The sequence below is a fragment of the Ovis aries genome, chromosome 11 (assembly GCF_016772045.2).
Source record: "Ovis aries strain OAR_USU_Benz2616 breed Rambouillet chromosome 11, ARS-UI_Ramb_v3.0, whole genome shotgun sequence".
NCBI classification, from domain to species: domain Eukaryota; kingdom Metazoa; phylum Chordata; class Mammalia; order Artiodactyla; family Bovidae; genus Ovis; species Ovis aries.
The window spans coordinates 349,418-361,985 of NC_056064.1; the positions used below are offsets into that span (position 1 = coordinate 349,418).

At 37.4% G+C, this 12,568-nt stretch overlaps 2 protein-coding genes across 2 annotated transcripts in view; one reads left to right on the forward strand and one right to left on the reverse strand.

Annotated features, from left to right (window-relative positions):
* The window catches only part of CA10 (carbonic anhydrase 10), a 568,264-nt gene that overhangs the window by 320,445 nt on the left and 235,251 nt on the right, over positions 1 to 12,568 (forward strand). The window lies entirely within an intron of this gene.
* On the reverse strand, positions 5,480 to 6,582 carry LOC101117679 (protein MIS12 homolog). The gene has a single exon (XM_027963811.2). It carries the CDS (start codon positions 6,415 to 6,417, stop codon positions 5,797 to 5,799), a length of 621 nt encoding a protein of 206 aa, XP_027819612.1. The 5' UTR covers positions 6,418 to 6,582; the 3' UTR covers positions 5,480 to 5,796.

The following is a 12,568-nucleotide window of genomic DNA, read 5'->3' on the forward strand; positions in this document are numbered from 1 at the left end:
TTCTGTCTAACTTACTTCATTCAATACCACAATCTCCAAGTCCATTCACGTTGCTGCAAGTGGCATGATTTCATTCATTTTTATGCTTGAGCAATGTTGCACTGTATATATGTACTACATCTTCATCTATTCCTCTGTTGATGAACATTTAGGTTGGGTGCATGCATCTTCTCAAATTATGGTTTTCTCTGGATATATGCCCAGGAATGAGATTGCTGGATCATATGGTAGCTCTATTTATAGTTTTTTAAACAAATTTATATTGCCACCAACAGTGTAGGACGTTCTCTTCTCTCCACACTCTCTCCAGCATTTATTGTTTACAGATTTTTTAATGATGGCTGTTCTAACCAGTGTGAGGTAGTATCTCATTGTGCTTTTGATTTGCATTTCTCTAGTAATTAGTGATGTTGAGCACCTTTTTATGTATTTGTTGGTCATCTATATGTTTTCTTTGGAGAAATATCTATTTAGGTCACTCACTCATTTTTTATTGGGTTGTTTATTTGATATTGAGCTACAAGAGTTTTTTTATATATTTAAAAGACTAATGTTTTATCAGTTACTTCATTTGCAAATATGTTCTCCCATTCTGAGGGCTGTTTTGTTTGTTTGTTTGTTTGTTTGTTTGTTTCGTTTATGGCTTATTTTTCAGTGCAAAAAGCTTTTAAATTTAATTAGGACCCCTTTGTTTATTTTATCTTTATTTCCATTACTCTAGAAGGGGGTGGGGGTCAAAGAGGATCTTGCTGTGATTATGTTAAATATTTGTAGCTCAAAGACTGTTCTATGTTTACCTCTAAGTGTTTCATTCTTTGGCATTATATTTAGGTATTTAGTGCATTTTGAGTTCATTTTCCTACTTGCATTAGGAAGTGTTTTAATATCATTGTTTTGCATGTAGCTGTCCAGTTTTCTGAGCAGTATTTATTGAAGAGACTATCTTTTATCTCTTGTACATTTTTGCCTCCTTTGGCAAATATCAGGTGCCCTCAGGTGTGTCAGTTTGTCTCTGGGCTTTCTTTCCTGTTTCATTAATCTCTATTTCTGGTATTGTGCCAGTACCATGTCTTGATGACTATCTTTGTAGTATAGTCTTAAGTCAGAGAACCTGATTTCTCCAGCTCCGTTTTTTAAATTTTTTCTCAAGATAGCCTTGTCTATTTTGGATCTTTCACATTTCCACACAAATTGTTAAACTTTTGTTCTAGTTCTGTGAAAAACGCCTTTGGTTAGCTGATACAGATTGCATTGAATCTGCAGACTGCTCTCAGTAGTAGTCATTTCACAATATTGACTCTTTCAATCCAAAAGCACAATATATCTCTCCATCTGTTTGTGTCATCCTTGATTTCTTTCATTAGTGTCTTATAGTTATCAGCATACAGGTCTTCTGTCTCTTTAGGAAAGTTTATTCAAAGGCATTTTATTCTTTTTGTTGCAATGCTAAGTAGAATTGTTTCCTTAATTCCAATTTATGATTTTTCATTGTTAGTGTATATGAATGCAAGAGATTCTTGTGCATTACTCTTGTATCCTGCAACTTTACTAAATTCATTGATCACCTCTATAAATTTCCTGGTGGCACTTCTAGGCTTTTCTAAGTATAGGATCATGACATCTGCAAACTGACAGTTTTACATCTTCTTTTCAAATTTGAATCCATTTTATTTCTTTTTCTTCTCTTATTGCCATGTCTAGGACATCCAACACTACATTGAACAATAGTAGCAAGAGTGAACATCTTTGTCTCATTCCTGATCTTAGAGGAAATGCTTTCAGGTTTTCACCACTGAGAATAGTGTTGATTGTGAGTTTGTCATATATGGCATTTATTATGTTGAGGTAGGTTCCCTCGATGTCCATTTCCAGAGAGTTTGTATTATAAGTGGGTGTGGAATTTTGTCAAAAGCTTTTTCTGCATCTATTGAGATGGTCGTATGGTTTTTATCTTCAGTTTGTTAACATGGTATATCATGTCGACTGATTTGTGGATTTTGAAGAATGCCTGCATCCCTGGGATAAACACAACTTGATGATGATGCATGATCCTTCTTATGTGTTTTTGGACTATGCTTGCTACAATTTTGTTGAGGATTTTTAAATTTATTTTCATCAGTAATATTGTCCTGTATTATTATTATTTTTTTTGTGTGTGTGTGATGTCTTTGTCTCATTTTGGTGTCAAGGTGATGGTGGGCTTATAGAATAAGTTTGGGAGTGTTCTGTCTTTGGAAAATTTTTTGGATGAGTTTGAGAACAAGAGATGCTAGTTTTTTTCTAAATATTTGATAGAATTTACCTTTGAAGCCACATGGCCCTGAACTTTTGCTTGTTGGAAGACTTTGATCCCCATTTCAATTTTAGTACTTATGACTGATCTATTCATAGGATCTATTTTCTTCTGGTTCAGTCTTGGAAAGTTATACTTTTCTAAGAATTTGCCCATTTCTTCCAAGTTGTCCATTTTATTGACATATAGTTGCTTCTAGTAGTCTCTTATGATCCTTTGCATTTCTGTGGTATTAGCTGAAAATTTTCCTTTTTTATTCCTAATTTGATTGATATGAGTCTTCTCTCTTGTTTTCTTGATAAGCCTGGTAACAGTTAATAAATTTTGCTTACCTTCTCAAAAAACCAGCTGTTAGTTTTACTGATCTTTGCTGTTGTTTCCTTCATTTCTTTTATCTTTTTTTAAATTTTTTATTTATACTTTGCTTTACAACACTATTGGTTTTGCCATACATTGACAAGAATCCACCATGGGTGTACATGCGTTCCCAAACATGAACCCCCTTCCCACCTCCCTCCTCATAACATCTCTCTGGTCATCCCCATGCACCAGCCCCAAGCATCCTGTATCCTGCATCAGACATAGACTGGTGATTCGTTTCTTACATGATAGTATACATGTTTTAATGCCATTCTCCCAAATCATCCCACCCTCTGAACTTTAGGATTTTGTTCCTTCTCCTAACTGGGTTTTTGTTTTTCTTTCTCTAATTGCTTTAGCTATAATGTTAGGTTATTTATTTGAGATTTTTCTTGCCTCTTGAAGTAGGATTGTATTGCTATTAACTTTCCTCTTAGAGCTGCTTTTACTGCATCCCATGCATTTTGGTTCATCATGTTTTCACTGTGATTTGTCTCTAGGTTTTTTTTTTTTTTTTTTTCCTCTTTGATTTCTTCAGTGATCTCTTGGTTATTTAGTAGCACACTGTTTAGCCTCCATGTGTTTGTGATCATTAAGGTTTATTTTTCCCCCAGTAACTGATATCTAACCTCATAGCTTTGTGGCCAGAAAAGATCCCTGAGATGATTTCAATTATCTTAAATTTCAAGGATCTTTTTTATGTGACCCATGATGTAATCTGTCCTGAAGCAAGTTTTATGTGCTCTCAAGAAGAAAGCATGTTTTGCTACTTCTATATGAAATATATTGTAAATATCAATTAAGTCAATTTAAATATCAATTAAGTCTACTCAGATATCAATTAAGTCTTGTATTATTTGCAACTGGTGTTTCTTTAATAATTTTCTGCCTGGAGGACATTTCCATTGGCCCAAGTTGGGTGTTAAACTCATCCACTATTGTGTTGCTGTTGGTTTCCCCTTTTATGGATTTGTTTTATTATTATTAGAGTTATTATATACATTATTATTATATACATTTATATGTATATATATTATCATTACATATTAACCTTTGCCTTATGTATTGAGGTCAGAGAAGGCGATGGCACCCCACTCCAGTACTCTTGCCTGGAAAATCCCATGGACGGAGGAGCCTGGTAGACTGCAGTCCATGGGGTCGCGAGGAGTCGGACATGACTGAGTGTCTTCCCTCTCACTTTTCACTTTCCTGCATTAGAGAAGGAAATGGCAAGTCACTCCAGTGTTCTTGCCTGGAAAATTCCAGGGATGGGAAGCCTGGTGGGTTGCCTTCTATGGGGTCAAGCAGAGTCGGATATGACTTAGCTTATGTATTGAGGTGCTCCTATGTTGGGTCCATAATTATTTAGAATTTTAATATCTTCTTGGATTGATCCCTTGATCATTATGTAGTGTCCTTTCTTTTCTATTTTAACAGTCTTTATTTTAAAGTCTATTTAGTCTGATAAAAGTATTGCTACTTCAACTTTCTTTTGACTTCCATTTGCATGGAATATCTTTTTCTCTCCCCTCATTTTCAATCTGTGTGTGTCCCTGGGTCTGAAATGGGTCTCACAGATAGCGTATATACAGATTTTATTTTTGTATCCATTGAGCCATTCTGTGTCTTTTGGTTTGAATATTTAATCCATTTACATTTAAGGTAATTATCAATATTTATATTCCTATTACCATTTTAATTGTTTTTATAAGTTTTTTCCTTCTCTTGTATTTCCTGACTAGAGAAGTTCCTTTAGCATTTGTTGCAAAGCTGGTCTGCTGCTGCTAAGTCACTTCAGTTGTGTCTGACTCTGTGTGACCCCATAGATGGCAGCCCACCAGGCTCCCCCCGTCCCTGGGATTTTCCAGGCAAGAGTACTGGAGTGGAGTGACATTGCCTTCTCCGAAAGCTCATCTGGTGGTACCGAATTTTCTTGGTTGTAGGTTTTTCTCTTTCATTACTATAAATATATTCTGCCACTCCACTCTTGCCTGCAGAATTTCTGTTGAAAGTTCAGCTGTTAACCTTATGTGGATTCCCTTGTATGTTATTAGCTGATTTTTCCCTTGCTCCTTTTATTTTTTTTTAATATACTGATGAATATTTAATTGCAAATATGAATACCCTGAGTTACACTTCTATATAAAGGAAAAACTTCAAATTCTCTTCTTTAGGAAGACATGGAAACCAAGTAATACCTTAGGAGCAGCTATTGCCATTTCTCCCCTTTCCATGGGTGATCTAACATTTTACATGGATTAGTTACAAAAGGAAATATTAAGTTCCATCGAATTTAAGCACAAAATACAGCTAAAATTTATCACTCAGACTTTCTATGACTGTGAATAAATAAGTTAATTAAATATTAGGTTAAAGACAGAATCCAAAACTAACTGAAATATGACCACACACAAAAAATGGTACATATACCTAATAGTCAGTTTTTATAATCTTTGCAATTCAGTATGTTCCAGGCTTCCTTTTCTATGCCAGTAAGATGATTCATTTTTTGTCCCATGTCTTCCATTGCTGGGCTCTAAGACATTAAACTCTTTAACATCATCAAGGATTTATCTTGGAAACAAACAACTTCTTTCTTCTTTCTAAAGGTCATGGTTGTTTTTTCTGCTACTTGCTTCTTTCAGCTAGTTATTAACTTCCTCATGTAAGAAGAAAACTTGCTGGGCAAGAACAAGCAGTCTGTGTTGGCTGTCCCACAATGTGGTGGCTGGTTAATAAAGAAGACACCCACTTAACCTTTGTGTCATTTCGTTTCATCCAAAGAGCAAGTCAAAAAGGTCAAGTTTATAAAGAACTGATGACCAAGGTAAAACTTTTACAAATATCTTTGAATGGCCAGGGAAAGCTTAACTTCTTCAGTCATGTCCCCAAATGGGTTCTTAATGAACCAAGAATCCCTTTCCACCCATTACAGACCTCTAAGCATAGATGCTTCAAAGATTAGTTCAACATAAAACATAGATGCTTCAGGAGACTGGACTAAAACAGGAGGATGTGAAATATAAGAAAGCATGAAAAAAGAAACCATCCCCAAATTATGCAGTTCACTAGGATTAAGAATATCATCGATATAAATCCCGTACCAGTCCACCTTTTGAGAAACTCCTTTTCCTATTAATAAATCAAGATATTTTCAATCGTTTGCTTTCCTTTTCCACATTCTTTCTGATATTCCGGAGTTTTCCAGAGTTCTGGATCAGGAACACCAAGCCCTCCCTAAAATCACTAGCCCCATGGTCTCTGCCAACATTTTCAAGTTCATCAAACAGAGACAATGTCTGTTTGAGTTTGGCCTGAACGATTTTTTGCTTTTCTAATTCTGCAAGAAGGGCCTGCTTAGTGCACAATTCAGTCTTATACTTCTTCTGTAATTGTTCAATTTCTTTTTGGAGAAAGTGGAATTCTTCCTCATTGTAAGAATGTGTCTCCTGAGATTTATCTTCTGGAAGCAAGACGTTTGGGGGAATCTGCAAAATCAACTGTAAGAAGAGCTGCTCCATTTTGCCAAAAAGGTTATCAAAACGTCCTTTCATGAAGCAAATAAACTTTTCTGTGTACTTGCGAATCTGGACTGGGCTAATCTCACAGTCTGGGATGCCATCCAGCTTCTTTAGAATAACCTGTTCAACATCCTGCATCACCTCAAACAGGTAGTCTTGAAAGGCAATGTATATCCTAAGCATGAAAGTCTGTGGTGTAAAGCCAAAGAACTGGGCCTCATAAGTCATTGGATCAACAGACATCTTGGTGTTTTGTTTGTTTTTTACTTTGTTAATTTTGATTGTGAACACCCCCACGCGACTATAAGAGTGATGAATTCGACCAAACACCAGTTTCCTGCCACCTCCTTTATACCACTGCAGGCTGCCAGAGATAGGTGGCGCGGTTGACTCCCCCAGATTCTGACCGCTCCTTTGCTGCTTTTAATAATTTTTTCTTTGTGTTTAATTTTTGTTAGCTTGATGAATATGTGTTTTAACTTGTTTCTGTTTGGGTTTATCCTGTATGGGACTCTGCAATTCCTGGACTTGACTGATTATTTTCTTTCCCACATTAGGGAAGTTTTTGATTATAACTACTTCAGACCCTTTCTCTTTCTCTATCCTTCTGGTACCAATATAATGCAAATGTTAATGCGTTTGATATTGTCCCAGAAATCTCTGAGTGAATCTGTCCTCATTTCTTTTCTTTTCTTTTTTCTTTATCCTATTCTGTGGCAGTGATTTCTACTACTCTGTCTCCAGTTCACTTATTCTTTTGCATCAGTAATTCTGCGATTAACTCCTTCTAGTATATTTTTCATGTCAGTTATTGTATTGTTTATCTCCGTTGGTTTGTTCTTTAAATTTTCTAACTTTTGTTAAACTTTTCTTGTATCTTGTAACTTTCTGTGCTTTCACATTTTTTTCTGAGATTTTGGATCATCTTTATTATTATTTCTTTGAATTTGTTTTCGGATACATTGCCTATCTCTGCTTCATTTGGCTATTCTTCCACATATTTACCTTGTTCCTTTGTTTGAAGCATATTTCTCTGTTGACTCATTAGTCTGAATTTTGGTGTTTGCGGTCTACTTTCCATGGGCTGCAGCATCATAATTCCTCTTTCTTCTGATGTCTGCTCCTGCTAGGTGAGATTGATCCAGGGGTTTGTGTAGGCTTCTTGGTTCCTGCCCTTTCATTGGTGGAACTGGATCTTGTCCCTCTGATAGGCAGGAAGTGTCAAATGGTGTTTTTGAGGTGGCTGTGAACTCTGTATGACTTTAGGCAGCCTGTCTTTTGATGGGTGGGGCTGTGTTCCTGGCTTGGTGGTTTTTTGGTCTGAAGCTTTCTAGCTCTTGAGCCTGTAGGTTTAGGGATGGCCTGGTCTTGGTGCTGAAATGTGGACCTCTAGGAGATCTCACTCTGATCAATATCCCCTGGAGCTTCTGCTACCAGTGTCCTTGCCCTCGCCGTGAGTGATAGTTGACTGTCACCTCTCCAGGAGAACCCCTAAGACCCTTAGGTAGGTGTAGCCCAGGTTCCTATGCAGATACTTCTTTGTGCTGGGTTACAGTGTATATGAGACTTTGTGTGCATCCTCCAAGAGCGGAGTTTCTGTTTCACCCAGCCCTGTGGAGTTCGTGCACTCAGGATCTATTTGTCTTCAATGTTAAATGCTCTGGGGTTGCTCTGCCTGATATCAGATCTTCAGACTTCCTTGGAAGACTATTTTATGTGGGAACACATCTGTGTAGGGTTTAATATTTTTTGGTGTGAGGTGTTTTTTTGTGTTTTTTTGTTTGTTTGTTTGTTTGTTTTAATGATATGCCTGCCACCTCTTTACTCAGTCTATGCTGGCCATTATCCCCTTTGTAGGAGGCATGACATATTGTGACCCAAGCTTGCTCTGGACATTGAGAAGGGCCTCTTCTTTCACTATGTGGTTGTCACTGCCCTGTCAGGGGTGGGTTCTGCTCCCTAGTTTTTGGAGTAGAAGCCTTCATATCAGTTTCTTTGTGTTTCTGATCTGCAGTGATAGGTAGGTGAAACTGGGGCTCCAACTGGGAGGGAAGGTGCTGAGTGTTCCTTTTGTGGAGCTGTTCAACTGTGGGTATATTCTGTTGTCACCTTTCACTTGTGTGAGCTCTCAGATTATACTATTGTTGGGACTTCTCTCAGTCCCACCTTAACTATGATTTACCAGCAATTGACTGTAGGTGTTATTTTCACCAGGCCACCAGTATAGATTCAATTGAAGTCTAATCTCAGGATTGCAACAATCATGGATCTGAACCTGCTGTTGGTGTTATGGGGGGCAACTCTGACTCTGTCCTTGCCCAACCCTCATGTGTATGTGCCCACAAAGTCCCCAGATACTAAAGCTTAAAGCTATTTGCATCTTGATTGCAAGAGCATTCATTGTCCATTTAGATCTTCTGTAGGCAATGAGTTTACACGGACAGTCACAGGGGTGTCAGTTCATTTCTTGGGCAACTGTGAGAAGTGATTTCAGCTTTTCTTCCTTAGCTGCATGTCCCCTGGAGTACAGCTGTGTGGTTTCAATCCCACATCTATGTGTGGGCCACCCACAGGAGTTTGCTCTTGAGGTTGCCGTGAAGCACATGAGTCCACCCCAGTGAAGAAAGAGCATGGAGACAGCATAGTATGTTGGATAAAGGACACATTTTGGCTAATGGTGGCAAAACTCCCCTTTTAGTGCTCCCATCCCTTTAGCATCCAATGGATCCTGGGGTATTATCCCAAAGAAAGCCATTCACCATTTTAAAAGATTATGAACAAGCTAAATATTAATACTAGTCAGTTGAGCTATTTCAAATCCTAAAAGATAATGCTGTGGCCAAAGGACTGGAAAAGGTCCGTTTTCATTACAATACCAAATAAAGGCAATGCCAAATAATGTTCAAACTACTGCACAATTGTATTCATTTCACATGCTTTCAAGGTAATGCTCAAAATACTTCAAACTAGGCTTCAACAGTATGTGAAACAAAACTTCCAGATATACAGCTGGACTTAGAAAAGGCAGAGGAACCAGAGATCAAATTGGCAACATCTATTGGATCATAGAAAAAGCAAAGGAATTCCAGAAAAACATCTACTTCTGTCTCATTGACTGCGCTAAAGCCTTTGACTGTGTGCATCACACACACACACACACACAAACACACACACACACACACACACACAAACACAAAAACTGTGGAAAATTCTGAAAGAGACTGGAATACCAGACCACCTTACCTGCCTCCTGAGAAACCTGTATGCAGGCCAAGAAGCAACAGAACATAGAACTATTAACTGGTTCAAAATTGGGAAAGGAGTATGTTAAAGCTGTATATTGTCACCTTGCTTACTTAACTTATATGCAGAGTACATCATGCAAAATGCTGGGCTAGATGAAGCACAAGCTGGAATCAAAACTGCTGGGAGAAATATCAATAATCTCAGATATGCACATGATATCACTCTAAAAAAGTGATATCACTTTCTGAAGAAAAACTAAAGGGCCTCTTGATGAAAGTGAAAGAGGAGAGTGACAAATCTGGCTTAAACTTCAGCGGACAAAAATGAAGATCATGGTAATTGGTCCCATAACTTCAGAGCAAATAGATGGGGGGAAATGGAAACAGTGACAGATTTTATCTTCTTGGACTCCAAAATCACTGTAGACAGTGACTTGCAGCCATGAAATTAAAAAACAAATCAAATCAAAACAAACAAACAAAAACACTTGCTCCTTGGAAGAAAAGCTGTGACAAAACTAGACAGCATAATAAAAGCATAGATATCACTTTGCTGACAAGGCCCATAGAGTCAAAGCTATGGCTTTCCAGTAGTCATGTACAGATGTGAGATTTGGGCCATAAAGAAGGCTGAGCACTGAAGAGTTGATGCTTTCTTACTGTGGTGTTGGAGAAGACTCTTGAGAATCTCTTGGACAGCAAGGAGATGAAACCAGTCAATCTTAAAGGAAATCAACTCTGAATATTCATTGGTAGATGGATGCTGAAGCTGAAGCTCCAATACTTTGGCCACCCAATGCAAAGAGCCAGCTCACTGGAAAAGAGCTTGATGTAGGGAAAGATTGAGGGCAAGAGGAGAAGGGGGCAACAGAGGATGAGATGTTGGATGTTTGACTCAACAGACCTGAGTTTGAGCAAACTCCAAGAAAGTGAAGGACAGGGATGGAAGCCTGGTGTGCTACAGTCCTTTGGATCACAAAGAGTTGGATATGACTGAGTGACTGAATAACAACAATAATCCAAATAATATTTTCTCATTGAGTTGCCCTAACAAGTGGCAAGAACAGATGGCATTCATTATAAAGATATGAAAATGTTATTTTCTTTTAAAAATAAAAAATAAAAAGAACCTGCACATAACTGCAGACTATTTTGAGAGCAGCCCTGGGAAAGTTGTTGTGGAAAGAAACAGTTTGTTTTGAATTTTCCCTGTTCAGTCTGGTCCTGTCATCAGTTTTCCTCAATAGCCTTTTTCTAAATGCAATGATCTCTCAAAGTTGAGTTCTGAGACAAGTTTGACTTTCTTTTCTTCTAAGACAAAAGGAAGCACAAATTACATACCCACTATGTTCTATGTACAAACCACAGTGTAGACTCACAAGGCTCATCTCTACATTATTTTAAAAACATTAAAGAAATTTTACTACAAAGTTAATGTGGCAGCAGTGAGGAAAATGTCCCTATGATCAGTTTGGATTTGTTGTAATGCCAGACTCTGAATTTTGAGTCAAGGACCTGACATCATAAATGTCGCTATCTGTGTAAGTACACAACAGAAAAGTCCCAGTCAGAAATTTTCAATAGAAAGATATGCACTAAGATCAATAGAGCAATATTTTATGAAATTCAATTTATCGGAAGATTTGACATTTTAAAAATGATGGAATGTCTTATTTATAGGCAAGTGTGGAATCTTCAGAAATGTTTGGTGCAGTGAATACTAGAGCCCAAAACTGTCTTGAAATTTTCCATTCTTGAAAGAAGACAGTGATGGAGAGTTACTTTTGAAAGCTGAATCCCAATTTCAAACCTTCATTGTCACGGTAAAAGCAAACCAACATTCCTAGACAAAATGAAACTATCATTTGCAATAAGTTTTCAGAATCACTTCTACCAAAACCAAAATTAAAAAAAAAAAGGCAAAAACCTAGTTTATCTCTACAAGTGAGTACAGCATACAAAAAGATTAGCCTTTAAATTTATCCCTATGCTAATCATCTCCCAAATGAAATTGAAACAAATTAAAACTCATAGTCACTTAGATCACAGCCTTGTCTGACTCAATGAAATTATGAGCCATGTTGTGTAGGGTCACCCAAAATGGACAGGTCATGGTGGAGAGTTCTGACAAAATGTGGTCCACTGGGAAGGGAGCAGAAGGGAAGGGAATGGCAAACCAGTTCAGTAGTCTTGCCTTGAGAACCCCATGAACAGTATGAAAGGCAAAAAGACATGACACTGAAAGATGAATTCCCCAGATCGGTAGGTGTCCAATATGCTACTGGAGAAGAGTGGAGAAATAGCTCCAGAAGGGATGAAAAGGCTGAATCAAAGTGAAAACAATGTCCAGTTGTGGATGCGACTGTTAATGGAAGTAAAGCCCAAGGTTGTAAAAAACAATATTTCATAGGAACCTGCAATGTTAGGTCCATGAATCAAGGTAAATTGGAAGCAATCAAACAGGAAACAGCAAGAGTGAACATCAATATTTTAAGAATCAGTGAACTAAGATGAAATGGAATGGGTGAATTTAATTCAGATGACCATTATATCTACTACTGTGGGCAAGAATCCCTTAGAAGAAATGAATTAGTCCTCACAGTCCACAAAGAGTTCAAAATGTAGTACTTTGGTGCAATCTCAAAAACAATGATGCTAATCAACCACTAGGGTTGAAGAAGCTGATGTTGAATGGTTCTATGAAGAACTACAAGACCTCCTAGAACTAACACCAAAAAAAGATGTCCTTTCCATCATAGAGAACTGGAATGCAAAAGTAGGAAGTCAAGAGATACCTGGAGTAACAGGTAAGTTTGACCTTGGAGTACAGAATAAAACAGGGTAAAGTCTAAAAAAGTTTTGCCAAGAGAATGCATTGGTCATTGCAAAACCCTTTTCCAACAATACAAGAGATGACTTTACACATGGACATCACCAGATAATCAATTCCAAAATGAGACTGATTATATATTTTTATCCAAAGATGGAGAAGCTCTATATAGTCAGCAAAAACAAGACCAGAAGTTGACGGTGGCTCAGATCATAAACTCCCTATTGTCAAATTCAGACTTAAATTGAAGAAAGTAGGGAAAACCATTAGATCATTCAGATATGACTTAAATCATATCCCTTACAATTATACAGTGGAA